The following is a 22,889-nucleotide window of genomic DNA, read 5'->3' on the forward strand; positions in this document are numbered from 1 at the left end:
TTGTTCCTGCACTTTTGACTGCTCCTGCTCTAGTGGCCACCTGTGCTCTTTAGACTGCTTTTTCCAGTGGCTACTCCTCCCCTACTGACCATTCCCACTTCAGAGATCTTTCCTGCCCCAGTGGCTACTCATGTTCTATAGTGACCACTCACAGTGATCCAGTGACTGCTCCTGTGCCTTTGAATGTTCCTGCTCTACTGTAGTAGCCATTCCTACTCTAGTAATCATTCCCACTCCTTTAGCTGCTCCTGATCCAATTTTGATTGTATGTCATGTAACCACTCCTACTCCAATAGATGCTTCCTCTTCAGTGATTGCATCTCCTTTAAATGCTGAGACACTAGTGATCAAGTCATGCTCTATGTTTAAGAGCTGCTTTTTCCAAAGTCCTGGCTTTTCATTATTTGCCCACACCTATATTTGCCAATATCTTTATTTCAGTGATGTCTGTCAGTTTCAATGTGAACTTTTTTGCACTTGGGGTTTTGAGTTGCCTTTAGTGGCAACTTCATATTTTCTCACAAGTTTTGGTGTAGAGGCAAGTGATAATTAAATCTTTGACTTTTATATTAATGGCCATAGAAATTTTCATCTTCATTTATGACGGTTACATTCACAGGAACCATGGTGAGGAGTTCCATTTTGCAATCAATGAACATTATCATTAGCATAGGCTCATCTAGCGACCTATTCCATAATTTTGGGGGCAGTGGCACCTTTTCTTCCCTATAGAACCTAATTAGGGTTGCAATACAGTTAAAAAACAGATTGATCTGTTAGTGACAATTGCCGACCTGTTGCCTGTTTTCATTTGGTCAACTTCATGATGTCCAAGGATTATTCTTACGGTGTCTAACTTGATGATTACTCGTTTCAGGCTGCATTACACTCAAGGACGACACTTATGTTAGTGTATGAAGGAAGCAGACCCTCTTTCAAACAAGCCTTGTTGAAAAGGGTGGCTGTATTTTGTGAGTTCATCCTATACAGGATCTTTTCTATTTTCCTTATAATTTGCTTTTCAGGCTCAGCGATGTTCATCAGCAACTAGCCAATATTCATATTGGAAAGGACAGCATGGAATGTGGGAAATATTTTTATTGAAATATTCAATCAGAAATCTGTGGATTCCTTCTTGGTCTCGTTCGGTGGTCTGGATTCTGGTTCTTCTCCTAGTTCAGGTTGTGGTACTGTCGACATGTTTCAGCCAGCTCGATGGTCATCCTCGGGACATGGTTGAGAAAGATCTGGAGAAACAAGGTGCTTTATAGGGGGTCTTGATCAGTGCTGAATTATGATTGGCTGCCTGGGGTGGGTCGTCTTGGGCGGAGCCTGCTCTCCCTTGTTGATATTCGGGGCTCGTCTTGCATGCAAGTGTCATTGTAGTGCTGGGGATGAAGGGGAGAATTTTGATCCTCAAATGCAGAATTTTGATTCGCTTGCTTGCTATGGCGGGTGCTCGGTGCGGGTCTCCTGGTGGCCGTGAGGAGGGAAAGGTTTCCTGTGTAATGTTGAGGGTTGGTTTCTCCTTCCCAATGTGCAGTGCTTCCAGTTGTTTCCATATTCGAGATTGTCTTTTCCTGTAATTTTCTGGTTATGGGCAGTCCTGGCATGGTTAAAAATGGCTCCATAATGTGGTCTATCAGTACTCAGGCCCCATCTGAGGATGCCTCGGCTCATACATCGGTATGACCACCATGCGTTTCTCAAAGGGGATTTCTTGCCATGCCCAAGGAGCAATCTTTAACCATGCCAGGATTGCCCATAACCAGAGAATTACAAGAAAAGACATAATCCCAAATATTGAAATAATTGACTGGATTACAGACCACCACCGCCTGTGCTTCCTGGAAGCATTTCACATTGGGAAGGAGAAACCAACCCTCAACATTACACAGGAAACCTTTCTCCTCCCCATGGCCACCAGGAGACCCGCCCCGAGTGCCCCTATAGTGAGGGAGCAAATCAAAATTCTGCATCCAAGGATCGAAATTCTCCCATTCATCCCCAGCACTACAATGACGCTCGCACACAACACGAACCCCGAACATCAACAAGGGAGAGCAGGCTCTGCATGAGACGACCCGCCCAGGGCAGCCAATCATAATTCAGCACTGATCAAGACCACCTATAAATACTGACCTGAGCACCTTGTTTCTCCAGATCCTTCTCAACCACGTCCCGAGGATGACCATCGGGCTGGCTGAAACATGTCAATGGTAACACAACCTGAACTAGGAGAAGAACCAGAATCCAGACCACCAAACGAGACCATGAAGGAATCAATGGATTTCTGATTGAATATTTCAATAAAAATATTTCCCACATTCCACGCTGTCCTTTTCCAATATGAATATTGGCCAGTAGCTGACCAACATGGCTGAGCCTGAAAAGCTAGTTATAAGGAAAATAGAAAAGATCCTGTATAAGATAAATTCGCAAAATACAGCCATCCTTTTCAACAAGACTTATGCTAGTGGTAACATTTTCGTTGCAGTCTTCAAGCGGGAACAGAACTTGGGTTTCAATAGGCAAGGAACTCCATTGCAAGCACTCTTTTTAACCCCCCCAAATTTTTTTCCAAAGTTACCAATTTTCACGGAAACAACAGTGACAGAATTGCTCCTTTGATGTCATTTCAGCGGCACTCTCCACAAACATGGCTGAGCATTTAAAACAGGCAGTGCAGTATCTATGGTTCCTGTGTTTTGTGTTACTGACCTTTTGGAGATTTTATATAGATTGCAGCTAAATATGACTCTGGCCAGGAAGTGTGCTTGCCTGGGATCTTTGGGCTTCAGAAAAGATACATGGTCTATCTTGAATTTCCCATTTGGATGGGCACTAATTTAGACTGTTGGCCTGTCTAGAGGATTGCTCTACCATTAATTGCTAGTCATAGTTTGTTGTACCTAGGTTGTGTAAAGCTGAAGATTCTCATCAAGAAATGCGAAGAATACGCTAAGTGTACCTTGCTGTTATTGCACCATTGTACCATCCCTCTTTGGTGATGATGGCGAAGAACAAGACCCTGGCTTGCTTCCTTACCTCAGGTCAACTTTGCTTAGAACTTTGCTCATCAGAAGGATGTTTCTCATATGGTTTTCTATTCAGCCACGCATCAGTTCTTGTCTTCGTATGGTCCTCCTCCTTCTAAATGTGGTTTAGATACTTGCAAATGCCTACCTGGCATCGACTTAAAGATTTGTTGAGCTTTAGCTATCCTGAACAATACTGAACTCATTCTCTCTTTGACATTAAGATTTAGCAAATGTCATGTCAAGACATGGAGCTTTACCTTGCCAGTGAGGAATGTTGACAGTTTTCAGAGTACTGTCTTGATGGTGAGGAATAGCTGGTGGTCTGAAAGGGCATCCTTGTTCCCTTTTATGGTGAGAGTACCAAGATGTTCTAGTCATTCAGTAGAGATGTGAGGTGGCTGTTTCAAACAGCAGTTTACTTAAATTCTGGATTTGATCTCCAGATCCCATATGTCACTAATTTCTCACCTTTTGCAGTTGAGGCTCTATGATATTCTGGTAGCCTCCTAGTTCCTTTGGATATCAAGATTTAGACACATTTTCATCAATTTGTCTCCCTTCCATGAGTCCCTCCTTTTAGTCTGGGGTCAGTAAAGCCCTCTCATATGCTGTTTTTCCAGTCTTATCCTGTGCTCTACAAGTTTTCCCAACCTGTAGCTTCATCAATATCTTTGGCTTATTAAAAAAAAAAAAGCAGAACTGATAGAGAGTTTCGTCCTGGTGTCAACAAGTTGGAGAAGCTGCTTCTGTCATACTGGTTAGTGAACATGGGCATCAGTAAATTCTCCATTGCCAGTCTGTTTATGCCAGTTGCAATCTGTGCACAATAAGCTCAGCCCTCATTTTGGCTTAATTGTATTTGGTGGCTTGGAGAAGGATTCATTTTTCCATCCCTGGTTTTCTTGGATATGCGTTTTCAATGGCTTGGAGGAGGATGCAGTCTTTCATCCCTGGTTTTCTTGGACATGAGTACTGTTGTCACCTTCTTCCACTGAAACTTGACGTTTGCCATTTTCAGCAGCTCATGGTTCTGGTGATGATCTTGATGTTTCAAGATGATTCACCATTTTCATGTTGACAGTTTGTTCTGCATATCACCTAACCTTGTGGAAGTTTTGCAAGTAAGTCATGTGTCGTTGGACTTTACAGCTTTCAGTCTGGTGGTGGGTTGCCTCCTGATGATGGTATTCTTGAAAGACTTAACCATTTTGAGATGGTGGCTGATCAACACTCACTTCAGTGGTCTTCAGTTGGGCAGCTGGATGTATACCTACATTTTTAGCAGACTTCAAACGATGAAGAGTCCATACATTTCCCCGGCATCCTCTCTTTTTTTTCTCTCTCTCTCTGCCATAGCTTTCATTCAAGTGATAGAGATGACCATATGATTAGGTCAGTATGGGGTTCTTGTCATACCTATGGCATCAGATCTTTAGTCTACTTACCAAAGCAATGTAGACCTCAAGAATGGTCTCAGTTATCTATACATATCATTCTAGGAAACCCAAAGCATGTTTCTGAAGATGAGAAAAGACAGGTAAAGGCGAGAGCCTTGTACTGTACTGTACATTCAGTGTGGAATTGTTTGAATTATTAATTGCAATACACTTCTCAGAGATTATTGACTCATTTGTGAGCATAATAGCTTCTGGGAGGTGACCTTGGCTACATACTAGCCCACAGCTTCATCTGAGGAGCTTTCTTCAAGGGGGGGCTGCCAGAGGTGTGTCCTTCAGTCAGGTTGCCATGGCCACAGTTGGCTTGTGGTGTTTTGAAGGATGTGAATACCATAATCTGCGCGCCAGGTAGCTTCATACCACTACCTTGAGGGGAAGACGTGAAGCTTTGTTTCCTGTCTTTACTTCCCATTAGTAACGCAACATTGTAGTCATTCAGATCTTGCCTATTTATCTTGTTTGTTCTGTGGCTTGTGTGTATGCAGTGCCTTTTGAGACTGCTCCAATTATGGAAACTTTTTTTGTACTCTTTGAGTTCATCAACTCCTTCAATAAGCCATTTTAATTTTTTAAGAACCTTGGCCCCTGACGTAATATAGTTTTTCAGAGCTCTCCAGGATCCATCAACTGTTTGCAAGCAATCTGGGATATTCAGTGTTTGGCCTCCCACCTACATTGAATCTCAGACTTCTTATAATGGATGGATTTGTGATGAACAAACAAGTTTTTAAACATAAAACGCCAAATTTTTTAAAGTAATTTGTATTTTTCCTAGGTATAGAAACCATAGCCTTTCATATATGGAGTATCATTCTGCACATGTGCTGGACCAGCTGTGTTCTAACTAAACAAAGGTGGTACCCAGGTGGAGATGGCGAGAGGGGATGCCCATTCTTACCCAGCCAGTGCTACCCTTGTTCTTCCATCCAGAGTTCTGTATGAAAAACTGAAGGGAAAAGTGAAGCCGGGGGGGAATAAGGTGGCTTACTTACAATACAAAAGCCCATGGTTTGTATATAGTACTGTACTTAGGAAAAATACAAATCACTCTAAAATTTGGCATTTGTTCTTATGAGGATACAAACACTGCACCCTTCAATGGAGACTCACTGCTAGAGAGGGAGATAGTTCCTGCAGGTAGGGCTGAGCACCTTTGCAGATGGAGTGGAATGTCATTATGCAGAGTATTGGAATTGGAATAGGGATATTGGAAAGTAAGATGGAAGTAAGAGAATATGAATGGAATGAAAGGGGATGCAGTTATGGGCCAAAGGGACTCTGCAAAGAACCTCAAGTACAGTAATGCCTAAAGTGTACTGCATGAGGTACACTGACAGTACTACTCCCTTACAGGGGTTTACAGGGGTGCAGAGTATTGGCAGCAGTGCTGCTTTTATGACTCTGCCCCAGAGAGCAGACCAATTGCTTCCTCTATCCATGCACTGCATGTTATGGACTGGAACCACATCGTGCTAACCCCGAAGAACTCAGTCCCCTCCTTTGCACAGGCAGGAAACCATCAGTCAGGTACATTTGTTAGGGATAATGTAAATCGATGGGTTTGGATAATAGACTCTAATCCAAAGGCTCTACCTTGCCTATCCCCCCCTCCCCACTGATTATAGGAAGGGAGATGAGGGATCACATTCCAGATTACTAGAACAGGGGCTCCTAGTGCCATTTACTTATAATCGTTCAGTTCCAGCTTGTACTTAGGGTACCTGAACAGTTAGTGGTATATACAATACTCATTGAGCCACCACCACAGACCCCAACAAAGATGTTTCAAGTTGACTGAGAAGTAGGTATCAAACAGCATCAGACTGCCACCCTCATTACCTGTTGAACAAAGAAGGCACTTTTACTCTGATCTGAGATTCTTTGTCTTTTTTGATTAACATTTAGGGCACAAACTGGGCACGGCAATATATCGTCTTGCTCTTCACTAACGAACCCTTGAAGGAAGGTAATGGAGAAACTTTTGAATCTTGAAACCAAAACCAAGGGATTTAGCATCTCAGCCAGGAATTTCAGGACAGAAGAGAATGAGAGAGACTGGCACCTTTCTAAGTGGCCAAAGAGATATGCCAATCCAGTAACTCGTTAACTCTGACCAAGGCAAGGAGTAGAAGGAAAACCATTTTAAAGGTAATATCCCTGTCCAATGACCAGGACAGGGGTTCATATGGGGCTTTTTTGAGGCCTCAGAGTACTAACATCAGGTCCCACTCATGGAACCTGACCTCTTGAGGATGGCACACCTGTTTAAAGCTTCTCATAAGCATCGCTATTTCTTGAAAGGTGTACAGGTCCAGGGCCAGTAGGTGGAACACTTGAGTGAGCACTGCCCGGTAAGAGAGGGATACCAGGCAGTGCTCACTAAAGTGCTCCATCTACTGGGCCTGGACCTGTCCACCTTCCAAGAAATAGCGATACTTATGAGGAGTTTCAAACAGCTGTGCCATCCTCAAGAGGTCAGGTTCCCTGAGTGGGACCTGACCTTAGTATTCTGAGGCCTCAGAAAAGCCCTTATGAACCCCTGTCCTGGTCACTGGACAGGGATCTTACCCTTAAAATGGTCTTCCTTCTACCCTTTGCTTTGGTCAAGAGTGGTTGAAGAGTTACATGGATTGGCATACCCCTTCAGCCACTTGGAAGGGTGGCAGTCTCTCTCTCATTCTCTTCTGTTCTGAAATTCCTGGTTGAGATACTAAATCCCTTGGTTTTGGTTTCAAGATACAAGTGTTTCTCCATTCCCTTCCTTCAAGATTTCATTGGTGAAGAGCAAGACGAGATGTTGCTGTGCCCAGTTTGTGCCCTGAAATGTTACACAAAAAAGACAAAGAACCCAAGACCAGAGTAAAAGTGCCTTGTTGCAAGTATGAGACTTACCAATAAGGTGAAATCCAACAACCCAATCTCCTTCTGGCTAAGGGAGGTAATTGCCAAGGCCCACAAGTCCCATGATAGTGTGGAGAGCCATCAAACTCCCCCATGAGCGATTGATTGATAAAGGGTCTACATACCACTTGGCATATGGCCAGAGGGGAGCTACCAGTGTCATGCAAAGGCCTAGGATCTCAAATACTCTGTTGAGTACCTGGCAGGTAAGACTAAATTGGGGAAAGATGTAGATGTCCATGTTGTCACATGAATGCTGAAATGCATTTTACATTGCTGCCCTCGGGTGTAGGACCTGGGAGTAGTTTTCCTGATCTGCTGGCTGCAAGGGAACTGGTTGATTCACAGATCAGCAAGTTTACCTCTACCAAAACACCACAGGAAAGCTCAGACCAAGGTAGGGCTTACTAATGGTCTTGCTTTTGGGGTAGAACCCACTGCACGCTCTGTAGGAGAGAACACTGGTACAACTGAAGCAGAGGCTGCCTCCCCAAGATCATTAGACTCACAAATTAGCAAAATGACCTCTTTGAACTGTTGCCCCAGGTCCAAGGCTGAGGTTTGGGAATGGGCAGGGCCCTCAGAAGTTTGTTGCTCCACCAGATCATAGTGGAGGAAGATTTCTCCTGTCACAGGAGGAATTGTAGATCTCTGGTTCCACTTCTGCTCCTGTTCATGTGCCCCAGATGGAAGGCGTGTAGTTGACAAACTCCATACTTACAGGATTCCTGGTGGGGGGTTCTGGTAGGGGGTCTTGGTGGGATACTGGCAGAGGGGGAGGGTGGGAGCAAGTAGAGGGAACATCCATGGTGAAACAAGTGTCTAGTCTGAGAGATCTGCACATGAGGCAGATCTCCCCCAAGAGAGGGATCAGTCTCTTATGTGCCCTGGGAGAGTGAGACCACCCCAGACAGGGTGTCAAATGGTCTCTCCTATGGAAGATTGTAAGGGAGTAATGAGGCTCCCTCTGTGGATTGGGAGCAATAGTCAGAGCAAGTCAATGATCCTGTGTGCTCCTTTAGTAGCGAGAAGGGCTCTGGGGGTGAGTGACTCCTACTCAAGGAGTGTCTGCCCTGGGAGCAATGCTAAGAGCAAGAACAGCGATCCTGTGTGCTCCTCGGGTAGCAGAAAGGGCTCTAGTGGGGAGCAACTTTTGCTTGAGGAGTGTCTTCCCTGAGAGCAGTGAGAGGAGCAGGATTGCCTACGGTACCCTGAGTCTCCGTGAGAACCTGAGGCCTCTGCTCCTGTCAGAGCAGAAGGGCAATGGCAAGCTCCTCCTCTGGGAACATCAGTCATTGAACAGGGACAGACTGGATCAGTTGCTCCTCCTTTGCTGTCAGTGGGTAGGGTACAATGAGGACGAGGAGGAGGATGAAGATGGTGAAGGAGATCTTGGCAGTAACCTTCCTGCTGTCATGAGAGGGGCTGGGATAGGGTGAGGGGAGTTGAGATCTTCCACCATCTCGGCCACTTGGGGGCATCTCCTGGGAGTTTGACTGGGTGGGAAGAGAAGGGGAGGGCGAGACACTATGGATTCTCGCCTTGCTACCCAGATAATGACTCAAAAAATGTTGATAGAGAAGGCAAACCCAGACTGCTTTAAGAAAGTCCATACTTTTCTCAGCTGTTGTAGAGATTTTAATTGTTTCACCTCTTCCTTATTTGGTTAAGGGGTAGTCAGCTTTGCAAACTGTAGGTTGGTCTTCTTATAAGGAGAAGCAATGGGAGAGGAGGAAGGGGGTTGGATGCAGGGGAAGAGAATGTTATGGAAGGACTCGGTGTGGGGTCTCTGCCAGACAAAGCCTGCTGAGGCTTTCTTCTCCTTTTCCCAAAACATTCCCATTGTGGAGGCCATTCAGGACAGGGAATCACAAGAAATATAAACTGAGTGTGGATCTACTGCAATAGGTGACATAAATTATTACAAGTTCAACAAGATCTTTACAATGGCATTGGTCTTGTGTGCGCTTCATCGAGACAAAGACCCAATAACAGGCAAAAAAGCACCAAAAAACACACACAACTAGCATTTTAGTCACCAAAGGCAACAGTAACATAAGTAAGCATTTACAAGGGCTCAGTCACAAAAAGCACAAGAATCACAAAAAGGAATAGCCAGCACACATAAAAAGATTGCAGCTGGAAGGACAATGGGTAGCCTTAGTTGGGTGAGAATGGTCATCCCATCTCCACCCGGGTACCACACTTGTTGAGACAGTACACCGCTGGTCCAGTGCATGCACAGAAGGATACTCCATAAATGAAAGGCTACAGTTTGTATCCGTGTAGGAAGAAACAAGTTTTTAATTCAGTATCATCACTCATATTCACAGTGCATTCTACTACCTCACAGACCCTGAAGATACACACTCAATCTAAAGGCAAGTGGAACTTCTTTTATGAACAAAAGGCTGCAAGTCTGGGGAACCATGAACCTTAATGATGGCTTATGATTAATTGGTTGATATGAATCTTGTTTTTCATGTATGTTGGTTTCAAATGATTTTCTCTGACTTGAATTTGTGTGTTACAAGTTCCTAAAAGTGCTAACTTTTGGTATCAGGTTTCAGATTATAGGAAAATATGAAACACTGGCTGATGATGCAGAGTACATCTTGCGTCTTGTAGGAGCTGCTCCAACCATCCACTTCCCTGAAGTCATTCCTTCCAAAACTACTGCGCTTGTGGAGTCATATGTTGACACTCTTACTCCTAGACAAAAACAAGGTCTAATAAGAATATATGAAAATGATTTTAGAATATTCAACTATAATTTTAGAAATCTTATTTAGTAACATTATATAAATTTGATTATTAAGGTTTTTATAGAAAATAATAAAAATTCTCATTTCTTTCCATGTGTCTTATTTATGCAAATTCACTTAATTACTTTGGTCTATATATAAACCTTGGTTTAACAGCAAAAATAAGAAGGAATGAATACAGTAAACAAAAACCTATCTCTATCCCTACTCGCATGGACCAAAAAGTGGGTAAGGGATCATCCCTTTCCAGTGCTTTGTGGCTGAAGGCAAATGGTAAAACCCTCATTTGTGTGCTGAGGAAGCTGCTGAAACGGGTAAAAATGCTTAGCAAATAAAAGAATTAGCATAGATTTACTCATGTAACTATTGTCTTCATTGGTTAGATACCTCAAGCAAAGAATAAGACAAAGACACCTTTGTGCAAAATGGTAGTCATATGTTTTCTCTCTAAAAATTTTAATAAAATGGAAACAAAATAAAAGCTAAATATCTGACATGCACCAAATGAAGTAAGGTAGAGGTAGTAAAATGAAAATTTGGGGGTTGCTCATGAAGATATTGAAAAGGTGTGATGCCTAGTTTAGATGCATATGATGAAAAGTGTTGTTTAATCACACCACTCTCACAAATATATCCATCTCTAACAGGGCTGGTGCAAGACTAATGCCGCAAAGATTTTTCCAAATGCAAATTCAGATTAGAAATGCTGAACAACACTGAGAGTATTGCAGAAACATGCAGTTAACCCAGACAAAGCATTCAAGACTTACGTGTGCTGTGGGAACCTAGTCTAGCCTCACCTAGCATATACCATAGTTATAATAATGTGGAAATTAAAAATATAAATTGCCTTAACTAGAGTGATTTTACAGTATTCTGATATATCATTTTACTGGATGTTTTACAGCACTTCTATTGGTACCCCACTGGTATTCAACCACTGAACAAACTTATCTAGGTATTTTATGGCGTTTAAACAGAGTTGGTGTATCCTTAGTTTAAAACAGGGCTGCTGAAACAAAACACTTAAAATTTATGCAGATAGGCTACACAGGGCATTTACCACTTGTTACCTTACTATATATGGTTTGGGTACCCGCTGGTTATCCAAAAAATTTGTAAAAACAGTATCGAGGAAAAAGCTAAAACTTACCTTGTAATCACAAAAGTATATGAGGATGAGTCAAACAACTCCCTCATGAATTTGTAGAAGGCTGATGACTGACTTATCCTCTAGGAGCTAATACCAAACTGTGGGCCATCACTTGGTGTTTACCTTCTAAACTCTGAGCTTTGCTACCAAATCTAAGTTTCACTGCCAAGTTCAACAGCCAATCACAGAGCACTAAATTGAAGTCGCCTGTCACATGATCTGGTTCACTTACCATATCTGCAACCTGAAACTACAATTCCCTCTCCATATCATATCAAAAGTGGGTCAGATTCCTCTAATAAATTACTCTTGGGCATCTCACTGTACACATTAGCTTTACAGCCTCATTCAAGAATTCAAGTGAAGCAGGTTTGGCTGCTAAGTGGGCAAACATTACTCAAGTTAGGTTGCTCACTTAATTACAATATTCAATTTGAGTAGAGTTGTGCATGAGATTAGCTAGAAAAATTAGGACTTAATGCTATCATCTGTCGATAAATATCTTACCAACCCCCATGTTGATTACAGCTTCAAAGAGTGAAGATACAGTTTTTTTAAATCTTCGGACATACAATATATTGCTAAATAATGCGACATCTGGCAACTTTAGAAAGGGGAGGAGCTTCTGTCTTAGTGTGTTGGTTTTGCTTGACCTCCTATAACTTTCAATCATATTCTACGATTCTGACATCATTGATACTTAAATGCAGTAGTAAGCTTTACAGATTCGTTCAAGTTGTAATTTGCAGCGACAGTTCTGAGCAAAATAAACATTTTTCGACGTAACCTACCAATTAACCTTATACAAACGAATTTATGACACCACAATGAACGGAATGCTTGCATAATCGGAAATGCGATCTTCCATAGTGAAATCAAGAGTTAAATTTGAGCAACATGGGGAACAATAAAGGAACGAATGCAATGTTACGATGAGAGAGAGAGAGAGAGAGAGAGAGAGAGAGAGAGAGAGAGAGAGAGAGAGAGAGAGAGAGTTGCTGTTGTGTAAGCCTAGGCCTATATGTAGAGCTACTCATTTCATTATTTTTTTTTTTTGAGACTGAGCGATACTATATTTGTATAGTTTGTATGGAGAGAGAGAGAGAGAGAGAGAGAGAGAGAGAGAGAGAGAGAGAGAGAGAGAGAGAGAGAGAGAGAGAGAGAGAGAGAGAGAGAGAGAGAGAGAGAGAGTTGCTGTTGTGTAAGCCTAGGCCTATACGTAGAGCTACTCATTTCATTATTTTTTTTAGAGAGATTGAGCGATACTATATTTGTATAGTATGTTTTAGTGATGGAGAGAGAGAGGGAGAGAGAAAGAGAGAGAGAGAAACTATGGCAACGCAGAGAGAACGAGCAACGTCAAGAAACATCCAGTTACTTGTGTTTTCCCGCTGAAGTGCTCCACACATCATAGAGAACGCTCTTGCAGATTTAAATAGATTTGGTCAACTTACCGTAGCTGTCGCAACATTTACTGCCATTAATTCCAGCTGACTTTTAACACCGTGAAATACAAATATGAATGTGTGAAAATTAAAGAAATTATCACTACCTCGTATGATGATGCAATAATAAGCCTGTCCATAACGGAAAACGAGTAAATATTGCCGTTCTGATAAAGAGTACTACACCAAGATATTCACACACTATCTTTTAGATCTCTATGAACGAAGTCATCTGAGAAATTCTGATTACTTCGGACATGCTTGGTGTTTTTAAGTATCTGAACGTTTTTGTTTTGCAGATTTAACATATATGATATAATTTGCATTGTATTTTCATATTCTAGAGTAAATTTACCGAGATTATGTGTTTTCTGTAAGAAAAAAATTAAAATTCGATGAACGAAATCTAAAGAAAACTATCTTCACTTTTCTTGCCGAGTGTACATAAAATAATTAAACCTCTACCTTACTTTATTTTTGTTTTTTGTAATCAGAATGCCTATATTAGTATCTTATCACAAATGATAAATGTATTGTAGAGTGAAAAAGGAATCTGCCAAAGCAATGAAGAGAACTATTTGCATTGCAAAATTCAGCTTCCAATCCAATGGCAACAGATAAATAGAAGACAAAGTATCAGTATATTTCACATACGATGTCTAGCAAAACAAATTAAGAGATATAGGTTATTCCAAGCACTACCTAATGGTTAGTAACTAGAGAACATTAACAAGTGTATATTACTCTAGTATTACTCTACTATACTTAACAAATTAAACTTCATTTATCATTGTTGACACGTTAATAATTTTAACAAGTTTTCAAGAAGGTAAAAATGGCCAAATTATTTTACCAGCAAACTTCTACAAAATAAATACCTTTTCATTACCATCAACTTTCCTAGGTAAATGTTTCCTGTAGGATTAGACATGAAGTGGTTTCTTCACTCTATTCAGTCTTGTGCACTTCCTGGGATTTCCAACAGATCTTTGTTCTGCTACTTCCAGGACCATCGCTTTTCTGACTAAATGATCCTTCCATCCTATCACACTTCCAAACCATCTCAATCTTTGAGATTTCTGGACACCGCAACTATCAGTAACTATTCCATCTGTAAGTATTCTATTGTAGTTTTCCTTACATATTCCAGATAATGCTCAAAATTTTATAATCAAATTTCTTCTAATTTCCACTTCTTTGTAAATTCCCAAGGCCTTGCTCTGTAGAGAAAAACAGGCATATACATAAGACCTCGTACATCTATTGCTTGTTAATGGTATGCTGTAGCCTAGCAATCTCCCATTTTATCCAAGGTGTTTTCATTTTGTTGCTTGTTATCCTCTCAGTACCAACTGGCCTTCCATCATATGGTGCTGCTCCTCCATCTCCTCATCATTAACTATTGTTTAATATTTTGAGCATTGAAAGTTCCTTACCCTATTACATTTTGCCTTCCTGAGCAAGTTACATTGCATCACCATGCTTCTCTGACAGAATCCACAGTGGCTCTTACAAAATCAATGCCTGTATGCAAAAAAGAAAAAAAAAGAGAATACACATGAAATTAAATGTATACTGTAATGTAAAAATAGTAAGTAAGAAAATAATTGCTATACAGTACTAAATATTATCAACAAAGCAGGAAAAATGATCATACACAAATACTATATATAAAAAACAATAGAAAGTGCAAAAGTTTGGAAGGTCATGGGTCAAAGGCTAAACACTGCCCATGAGTTGAAACATTAATTGTACAAAAATCACCACTAGAAAAACCTGTCTAATCAGGCACTGAGATAATCTAGCTAGTACAATGCAGTAAGAATTATTCTTAAAAGCTATGGAAAAGAAGAGCATTTTGAGTATTCCAGACTACCCTACATGAAGTGTTACATATAAATCTTGCTTAAAAAGCCTGATGATTGTCACAACTTTACATGAAGTGTTAAAGCAATATTCGCTGAGTGTTCTAATGATTCGCACTCCTCTGCCAACGAAGTATTTATCCAAAGCAAGCATGCATATGAGTAATAATTAAAACTATTTATATCCAACAGGATCTCTTTATTATTCCAACATGAAAAACAATACAGCAAAATGTCAAATTATATAATATTAACATGGCAGTCTGTTTCAAATTTTTCTATTTCACCAGAGCAACATGGAATATAAGAATATCCTTCAACTTCTGACACTAGAAGAGAGGAGATAAATGTGTGTAAGATATACTTGCTAAAGCCAGAATGAATGAGAAAAAATGTATTTGTGTGTTTAAGAAATGTAGAAATTCTTATGTGAAAGCATTAAGCAAATTCAGGAGAAAGATTTATTTGTATTTTAAAGGCATTTGTTTCTTATTCTTTCCTTCTTGGGATTCTTATTGAGCGAAATTTGTGCGTTTCATTATCCCTTAATTGGAACTAATAACTATTCTATATATATAGAAGTCTAAAGAGGCACTAATGACTAGAGCTGTAAGAAGGGTTCACCTGCACATGCTAAACAATTGAAACCTGTTCTATTAAATCTATTTATTGGTAAAGATACAAGAAAAGCCTTCTGCTGGAAGAAAGCAAACCGTAAGCATTACAGTGAAATGACATTATTAATCAGCCCTTAGCATGTTTCACAGCAATTAGTCGAGAAGTCTGAATTGAACTAGTTTTACAATACAAATGTTAAAGATATAAACAGTAGTTCTAAAAAGGCCAGCAAAAGGCAATCAACCATCAGGATATTTTGTGATTTATTTATCTTTTCCTGCAGAGGAAACTAAAATAACTTATCACATTGCTGCTGCAGCTATTGATAGTATGTTTAGCATAATGGTTTTGATAAACAAAGGGAATGGGGTTCCAAATAACATCAACATGAAATGATGGGTATTTTCCTTCACATTAAGTGATGAATTTGATAAATTAACACTGTACATATAATTTACATACAGGGGTCATATTTCTTACATGCTGCATGACATACACAAGTTTTCCAATCAGTACATCATTGCAGTATTAATATATTTATCAACAAAGACAATTTTCACATCACATGACATCAATAAACATCTGTAGTTATAAAGTGAGCACACATCATTATCACAGACAATTTTCAGAAGTGTTCATGGGATCATTGATGATGTACAGGGAGGGATAATATCATCAACCTGATAAACAATATTCTGCACTGGATTTGTAAATGACCTCATTCAGTAAGAAACTTGGTATGATCTTACACCAAGTTCATTCTTTTTTCAATATCGGTAAAAGCACAAGCAGTTACACCAGTGCCATTTGATAGTTTATTGCTACTTGTAGGTTAAAACTTTACACTCGAAGGCTTGTATTCTTAGTCTACTTTCAGTTCTAGTAAAAACACACTGCAATTACTAATGCCAGTAAATGCATGCAATACATGGCTCTCAAAGTTCACATCCTGGACTTTCTGTAAAGTACAGTACTGTATTAATGATGGCTAAAACATACCTGACTGTAGTATATATGCAATATAAAAGCAAAACTGATACACCATCATCAGCTGTAAATCCTCCCTCCTGTCCTGGAACTTCAGTCATGTCAGTTATTATCAAAGACCCAATCTGTTGCAATTTTTTTGTCACTGGATCCGACAATACTGAAAACTTGAAAATGTTATATCTGGCATACTACAAAAATTTTGTACAATCCTAACAAAATAAAAATAACATCATCAAACATTGATTCTTGCAAATTTTTAGTATTTCTTAAACATGAAAATATGGTAAATAATATAATTTACGTTATTCTTTACGATAATTTTGGTGGCACTTTAGATATGCAACATTTACATGATAGATTCTTGTTGGATTGATTTGTACTGAACAGAGAGCAACTTTTTACTTAGGCTTAGATACTCCAAATAACAATATTCTGGGAATATAAAATAAACCATCAAACCTATCATGGCTACTTAGTTATTAAAGAAAGTTTAACCGAACCACCAAGTTAAATATCGTAACTCTCAATGGGCTGGTCAAATCTCTCATGGTCCATTGCACAGTCATAGAGTAGAATAAAGTATATTAAAAGATTGTATAACCAAATGCTACATCTTAGGAGTTTGCATTACGGTTCGAGAAATATCTTTCAAAACACCTATGCTTGTTCAATGTATGGAAACATTCAAATTTTTACCTTTTCTGCTGTAATAAAGTATACTGTGCATGGAACTATAAGAAAGACTCTAACAATAAGACTCTCTTTGAGCAAAATTTTGAACAATTGCAAGATGATTTCCCTTTGGAGCCCTCCTGGATTTATAGTCAGTTGACTCTCCAGAAGGGTTTTCAGCTGAAGATTTAAAGAAAGAAACAAAGAAAAGAAAAAAGAAGACTAATCCAGTATGCAATTTACAATGATCTGGGTTATGTCCAACTTAGCAGAAATTTTCTTTTTAAAACACATTGAATATATGATGAAATGCCTGCTCTTTATATTTAGTTACTACTCTTAAACATCTTTCATAATTACAGTAACTTAGGATGAGATTCTTCATAACACACAAAATGTAAGTGGTAATATTACTGTACTTCAAAGTACTTTACATGTACAGCAGTTGAAATCTAGCCTACACAAACATGGGGAAAATCTGTAGACACTACTTGAGATTCAGGGTCTGAATATTTGTAAAATCAAAGGTAGAGCAAAGAAATGACAGTCATTTTTCAGTGATCCCCTGTTGTTCTCAATGTTTCTGCTTCTGAAGAAAAAAAAAAAGGCTTTTAATTTTATGGAGTGGATTTTTTACCAACACTTATAATGCTTTTTTTTTTACACAATAATACAGATGATGGAATGAAATAGCACACGACCTGCACACTGTAATCCATCTCTAGAAAGAAGGCTTTCAAATCAAATTTCTCGTGTAGTTACAAATGCCCTTCAAGAGTCCCAGTACATTTACTGCAGTACAGAATAAAAGCCATACCATACATACAGTACTGCACAGTCATTTCAATTATTTATATTTCTTTTAGTCAGTATTTCTAATAAATTTTTAATTTCAAAAGTATTCCATTTCACATTTGCTCATAAGTGATCTCATACTCTTCCCCATTCTGTCCTTTATATTAGCTCATTCACTTGCCACTGAAATCCATTTCCATTTATTATTAAGCTGCCATTTATCACTTTTTAAATACAGTACATAAATTCTTGCACCCTCAACAACATTCAGTACTCAAAGATATTTCCACTGTTGCTATTTCATTATTTACCCTTTTTTCCAATCCCATCATACCCTGATACATTTGAAGGAAGAGCAGATACATTGATATGGAACTAGGAAGAGTTTGTGAGCTCTTTCTTAAAGAGTTATTAAAAATGATCATTGTATCATTTCCACTTACAGCAGACAGTCCAAAAATGCAACACTTGATAACATTCAACTGATTTTATTGCTCATTCCTTAACAACATTCCAAATGAGAAAAAAGAATGTCTATATCCTTATCTACAGCATTCTTGTAGCAAAATAATTCTCTCTGAAATATTGGTTACTGAGTATTTTCACCTTTATGTTGAAGCATAAATTATGAATGAATCTAGTTGGTGCATCTAGATGCAATATTTCTGGTCTTAAATACAGTATATAGCTTTTCTGAAAGACTATACAACTAAAATGCAACGATACTTACCTCCACTTTATTACAAGTTCTGTCAGTTCTAGTTGTAAAACTCATATTCAAAGAGCTTGAAATCAGGCTTATAAAGTTCATGCAGTTTTTCTGCCAATTCATCAGGCAAGGAAGCTATATAACCAGCAACCAACGGACCTGTGCGGGAGGTTACAAATGGTGGGAAGTGGAGATTGGGATTAGCTCCAATTCTCCTTAAAATGTATTCAGAATCTTCCTCCAGGGTCTCATATTTCCCAATGATATCGTACTTTATAGAACAAGGGTAACACAGGTCAACATACAATGCCCAATGTTCATTGAGAGAATGCAAGCTATCATGTCTCCTATCGATCAAATAGGACACAAATTCGGCAAAAGTGACTCCATCGCCACTCTTTGAGATATTGTGAGCATCATCACCTTTTCGATATCTTCTCAAAATATCAACACCAAATCTTTTCTTGAAGTCAGCTGCAGATGTGGAGTTAATGACCAGTTTGTTTCTATATGCAGACACAAGTCGTTCAATTGGATGACGGACAAACAGGAACTTGGTGTAAGTCTTCAATTTTTCATTTAGCACAAAGGACTGGAAAGAAAGATAAAGACTATTTTATATAACAACAACACAGACATGACACTTTCCTACCACTAAGAGACAGACTACCTTACTGAGAATATAACAGCAATTTTAAATACTTGTATATTTATAATTTTTACATACAGTACATGAATTTTACAGAAATAGGACCTTTGCATATACAGTACATAATGTATGGTTCTTGGAGGTTCTTTGCAGGTCTTCACAATTTTTAGTATTTAAAACAATTTTATTCTTGAAGCACAACAGTGATAAGTTGAGTGCCTGGGAGATGTCTTGAACAGAAATAACAAAAAGTTTTGAAATCAAACTTAAAATTTCCCATAATCCTTTGCATTCTAATGCTAGTTTTAAGCTTACAACATTTGTATTTTTACACAACTGATTGTTGCCTGCCCATAAAATACATAATGCCACCAACTACGTACTGTATAGGCATGATGTCATACTGTGAATGTAAAACCAAAGTATATGACATGGTTTATTACTAAGACATTTTATACACCCTACAATACTATATAGACAATTTGAACTCTCATCACCTTTTTCTTATTAATCACTACCATTCAAGCCTCCAGTAATCTGGTTTACTTCTACTGAATCTTCATGAAGGTTTTATTGCCTCTATGGGGAATCCTTACTTTACTACTACTGTATACATGGATTCTTGTGCATAACTTACATTAGTAAATTTAAATTTGGATTTCTGCCTGGGAAAAGCAAAGAGAATGCCCTTCACATTGCAAAAGAGGTGCAGGAAAAAGTTTTGAAAGGTGACAGAGAGCTTTGCTGGTGTTTACAATTGCAGACCTAGAAAAGACCGAGAGAGTGCACTAAGGGAGGGAGGTGGTTTACTGGAGTCTGGGAGAGAAAGGAGTTCCTCAAAGGGTCATACACATGATAAAGGTAATATGTAAGGGAGCAAGAACAGTAGTAAGGACAAAATAAGGGAAGACAGAAGTTTCTGAAGTTATGGTTGGATTACATCAAGGATCAGCTCTAAGCCCATTCCTCTTAGTACAGTAGTCGTAATGAATGTGCTGAGTGAATAATTGAGAGGAAATATGCTCTGCTTTTTATAGATAACCCAGTTGTAAAGTGGACACAGAAAGATAATTGCAACAGAGGAATAGGGCTTGGCAGTTGAGCATGGAAGAGAACTTGATGTCAGTGCTGAAAAACAAACATACCATGATGCTAAGCAGCAGAGTGGGAAGAGAGGAACTACATATAAAGTCATTTGCTGGTGAGAAATTAAAGCACACAAACAGTTTCAAGCTCTTGGGCTTTGTCATAAGTGAAAAGGGTGGATGTGAGCTGGAGGTGCAGCAGAGAATTCAAGCAGTTTGAGCCAAGTGGAGACAAATTTAATTTTCTGCTTCAACAGTAACTACTTTTACAAATAATAGGTAATAGAGCCTTTACCTACTCTTCATACCTATCACTGCCTTCAGTTGTGATTATTTAAAAAAAAACATTTAGGGTACAACTGTCTGGTGCTATATTTTCTATAGTAGACCCCCAGTATTTGCGGGGGATGTGTACCACAACCCCCCTGTGAATAGCTAAAACCCGCGAACACTTAAAACCCCTCTAAAAACGCTTAGAACTGCTTATTTTGATACTGCAAGCATAAAAAAACTAAAAACGTTTATACCTGAGTATTTTAATTCTTTTATCACAAAAAGTGCATTTAGTCATGAAAATATGAAAATACTGTACAGTAATTAGTGAATATTTCTCAGTGAAAAATACACAAATAGGCAAATTTTCCACAAATAATGTGTGTATATCTGTTCCACAGAGAAATTAATGAATCACTGAGTCCGCGAATTGTGAGAACGCGAATCCGGGGGGTTTACTGTATTACTGCAACATAATTAAGAACATCTCTGATTTTAAGACTTCCATTATAATGGCATCGTGCAGAACATCCTTAGGTTACTAGCAAGAATGGTCATGGCATACATTCAGATTCAAAAGTAAATTTTCCCCTGCCCCAACCCCCTATATGTCAAATTCTCTCTTTTTGTGGATCTTTTTTCATAAAAGATTCAGTTTTGACAGCCAAGAAATATACTGCAACATGCTTATTGCAAGATCTCTTATTAATTGGGACTTGAATCTAAATTTCTCATCCTTTCCCTACAAAGGTTGTGATAGCCTTCGCCCTCTTAAACTTTTGTGTTACCATATGGGCTGTCCCTGAAGATTTAGGGAAAGCTTTAAGTCTTCTCCTAAAGGAGGCAGCTCATCCTAATTTCTTATGTCTTTAACTGATCACAATATTGCCCCAAGCGAATTACTGGTGAAACTGTCCAAAGAGTGAAGATCCCCCAACTTTGCTTAACCATGAACACTATTGGAAGTAGATTCATGAAGGACTATTTAACTGCAGTGCCCTGGAGTCTATGAAATCACAAGGGTTTGGGTCTTATTCTTGTCTTTCACACCTTAGCACTCTGTTCCTACTTTAATCTTCACCATTATCATAACTTCCTTTTTCATCATTTAAAACAATGTGCAATAAAAGCCACATAAGCATTCAGTTTGACAGTAATTCTGTTTTCAATACTGTAAACATATTAGGGGGAACTGTTCACACATAACGCAGTACTTAAGTTTCTACATAGTAACAACAAAAAATTAAAGATTCTTAATGGCTACTATATTTTTTGCAGAAATTCCTTGATCATTATTATGATTTTTTCTCAACATCTTTGCAAAGTTGGTCTCTCTGATTCTGGAGCTGGGCTGCATCCTGACCCCTGAGGATCTGACCCCCACTATTCTAGTTTCTCAAGAATTCCAACGCTCTCCAATTGTCTTGCTGTGAACAGCAGTGCACTTCTCTGAAACAAGACTGCTTGAAGGTTTGTGCATCTAATCCTCTTCAGTTTTCTCCTGAGGTCTTCTGCGATTACCCCTAGTACTGACAGGATTATAGTTCCCTTTACTTTCCACAAACTTGTTATTTTCATCTTTAGATCTTGGTAATTTTCTATCTTTTTTTTTGGCAAAGTTCTGGCAATGGATATAACGTGAACTAAAACACCAAAATACAATAAGTATATTGTACCACTTACCCTGCTTCTAAAGCTAGATAGCCTTGTGAGGACACCTTCTTCGTGAGGCACATAAGAACGTATGCTTAGGGGGTCTGTTGAATTGGATTTTCCTGACAAGATCATAAATATACGCTTCCAGTTAGTACACGCTACCTGCAAATCAAAATAAAATTAGGAGTCTTAACAAGCAGCTAAATTAATAAAGAGATGCCCATTTATGTCTTCAGTACAGGCAATCCCCAGGCTTATAGATTATTTTAAAATTTCATTCACATTCAAATTAGGTAAAAATTATTTACCTACAACAGCATGGTTAACAAATGATTGGGTAAGTATGAAACATAATGAAAGGCTGTAAAATATCAAAACCGCTGATCTCATTAGAACTAAGATATGTTTTCATTGTAAATTCACTCCAGAGGAATCAAGAATTTACAATGTTCCAAAGTTTTATTATTCTGAAAGGTAAGAACCTGAAAGGACAGGGACAATCCTGAACAACTATGCATACAGAAACTCAAGGTTACAAGGGGAACATGGAGTCAAGATTAGAACTAGATCCTGTTGAAAAATAAAAGAATGTAAGGACGGGAGTGAAAGACCAAACAACAGGTTAGGGAAGTGAAATAATTTGATTTGGCACCATGTGAAGTAAAATTGACCTCCCTGATACAGAAGAGAAAATGTTTGTGAATTCTGTGGTGATTTAAGCTGGAAAAAAAAAACTGGAATAAAGAGGAAGGAAAAATCAATCATAAGCTTGATCTGACAAGATCTGAGACTTAGGGTAAAATGCCAAAATATTT

General features: G+C 38.9%; 2 protein-coding genes across 7 annotated transcripts in view; one reads left to right on the forward strand and one right to left on the reverse strand.

The window, feature by feature from the left end:
- The window catches only part of LOC136831179 (carbohydrate sulfotransferase 11-like), a 63,513-nt gene extending 53,260 nt beyond the window's left edge, over nt 1–10,253 (forward strand). For all 3 annotated transcript variants that reach the window (XM_067091162.1, XM_067091154.1, XM_067091143.1), the window contains one exon: nt 9,963–10,253. In XM_067091162.1, coding sequence (XP_066947263.1) covers nt 9,963–10,191 — 229 coding nt within the window. In that variant the 3' untranslated portion in view covers nt 10,192–10,253. The remainder of the gene's footprint in view (nt 1–9,962) is intronic.
- LOC136831188 (carbohydrate sulfotransferase 11-like) overlaps nt 1–22,889 on the reverse strand; it is a 139,346-nt gene that overhangs the window by 1,514 nt on the left and 114,943 nt on the right. For 2 of the 4 annotated variants that reach the window (XM_067091184.1, XM_067091175.1), the window contains exons 4-5: nt 22,102–22,236; nt 14,806–19,003 (exon numbers count right to left, since the gene is read on the reverse strand). In XM_067091184.1, the coding sequence (XP_066947285.1) occupies nt 18,461–19,003; nt 22,102–22,236 (678 nt within the window). In that variant the 3' untranslated portion in view covers nt 14,806–18,460. Of the gene's footprint in view, nt 1–9,950; nt 10,112–14,198; nt 14,287–14,805; nt 19,004–22,101; nt 22,237–22,889 lie in introns of those variants that run through there. The other 2 variants (XR_010850795.1, XM_067091194.1) reach the window with 2 other exon arrangements.

This window comes from Macrobrachium rosenbergii, chromosome 4 (genome assembly GCF_040412425.1).
Source record: "Macrobrachium rosenbergii isolate ZJJX-2024 chromosome 4, ASM4041242v1, whole genome shotgun sequence".
NCBI lineage: Eukaryota > Metazoa > Arthropoda > Malacostraca > Decapoda > Palaemonidae > Macrobrachium > Macrobrachium rosenbergii.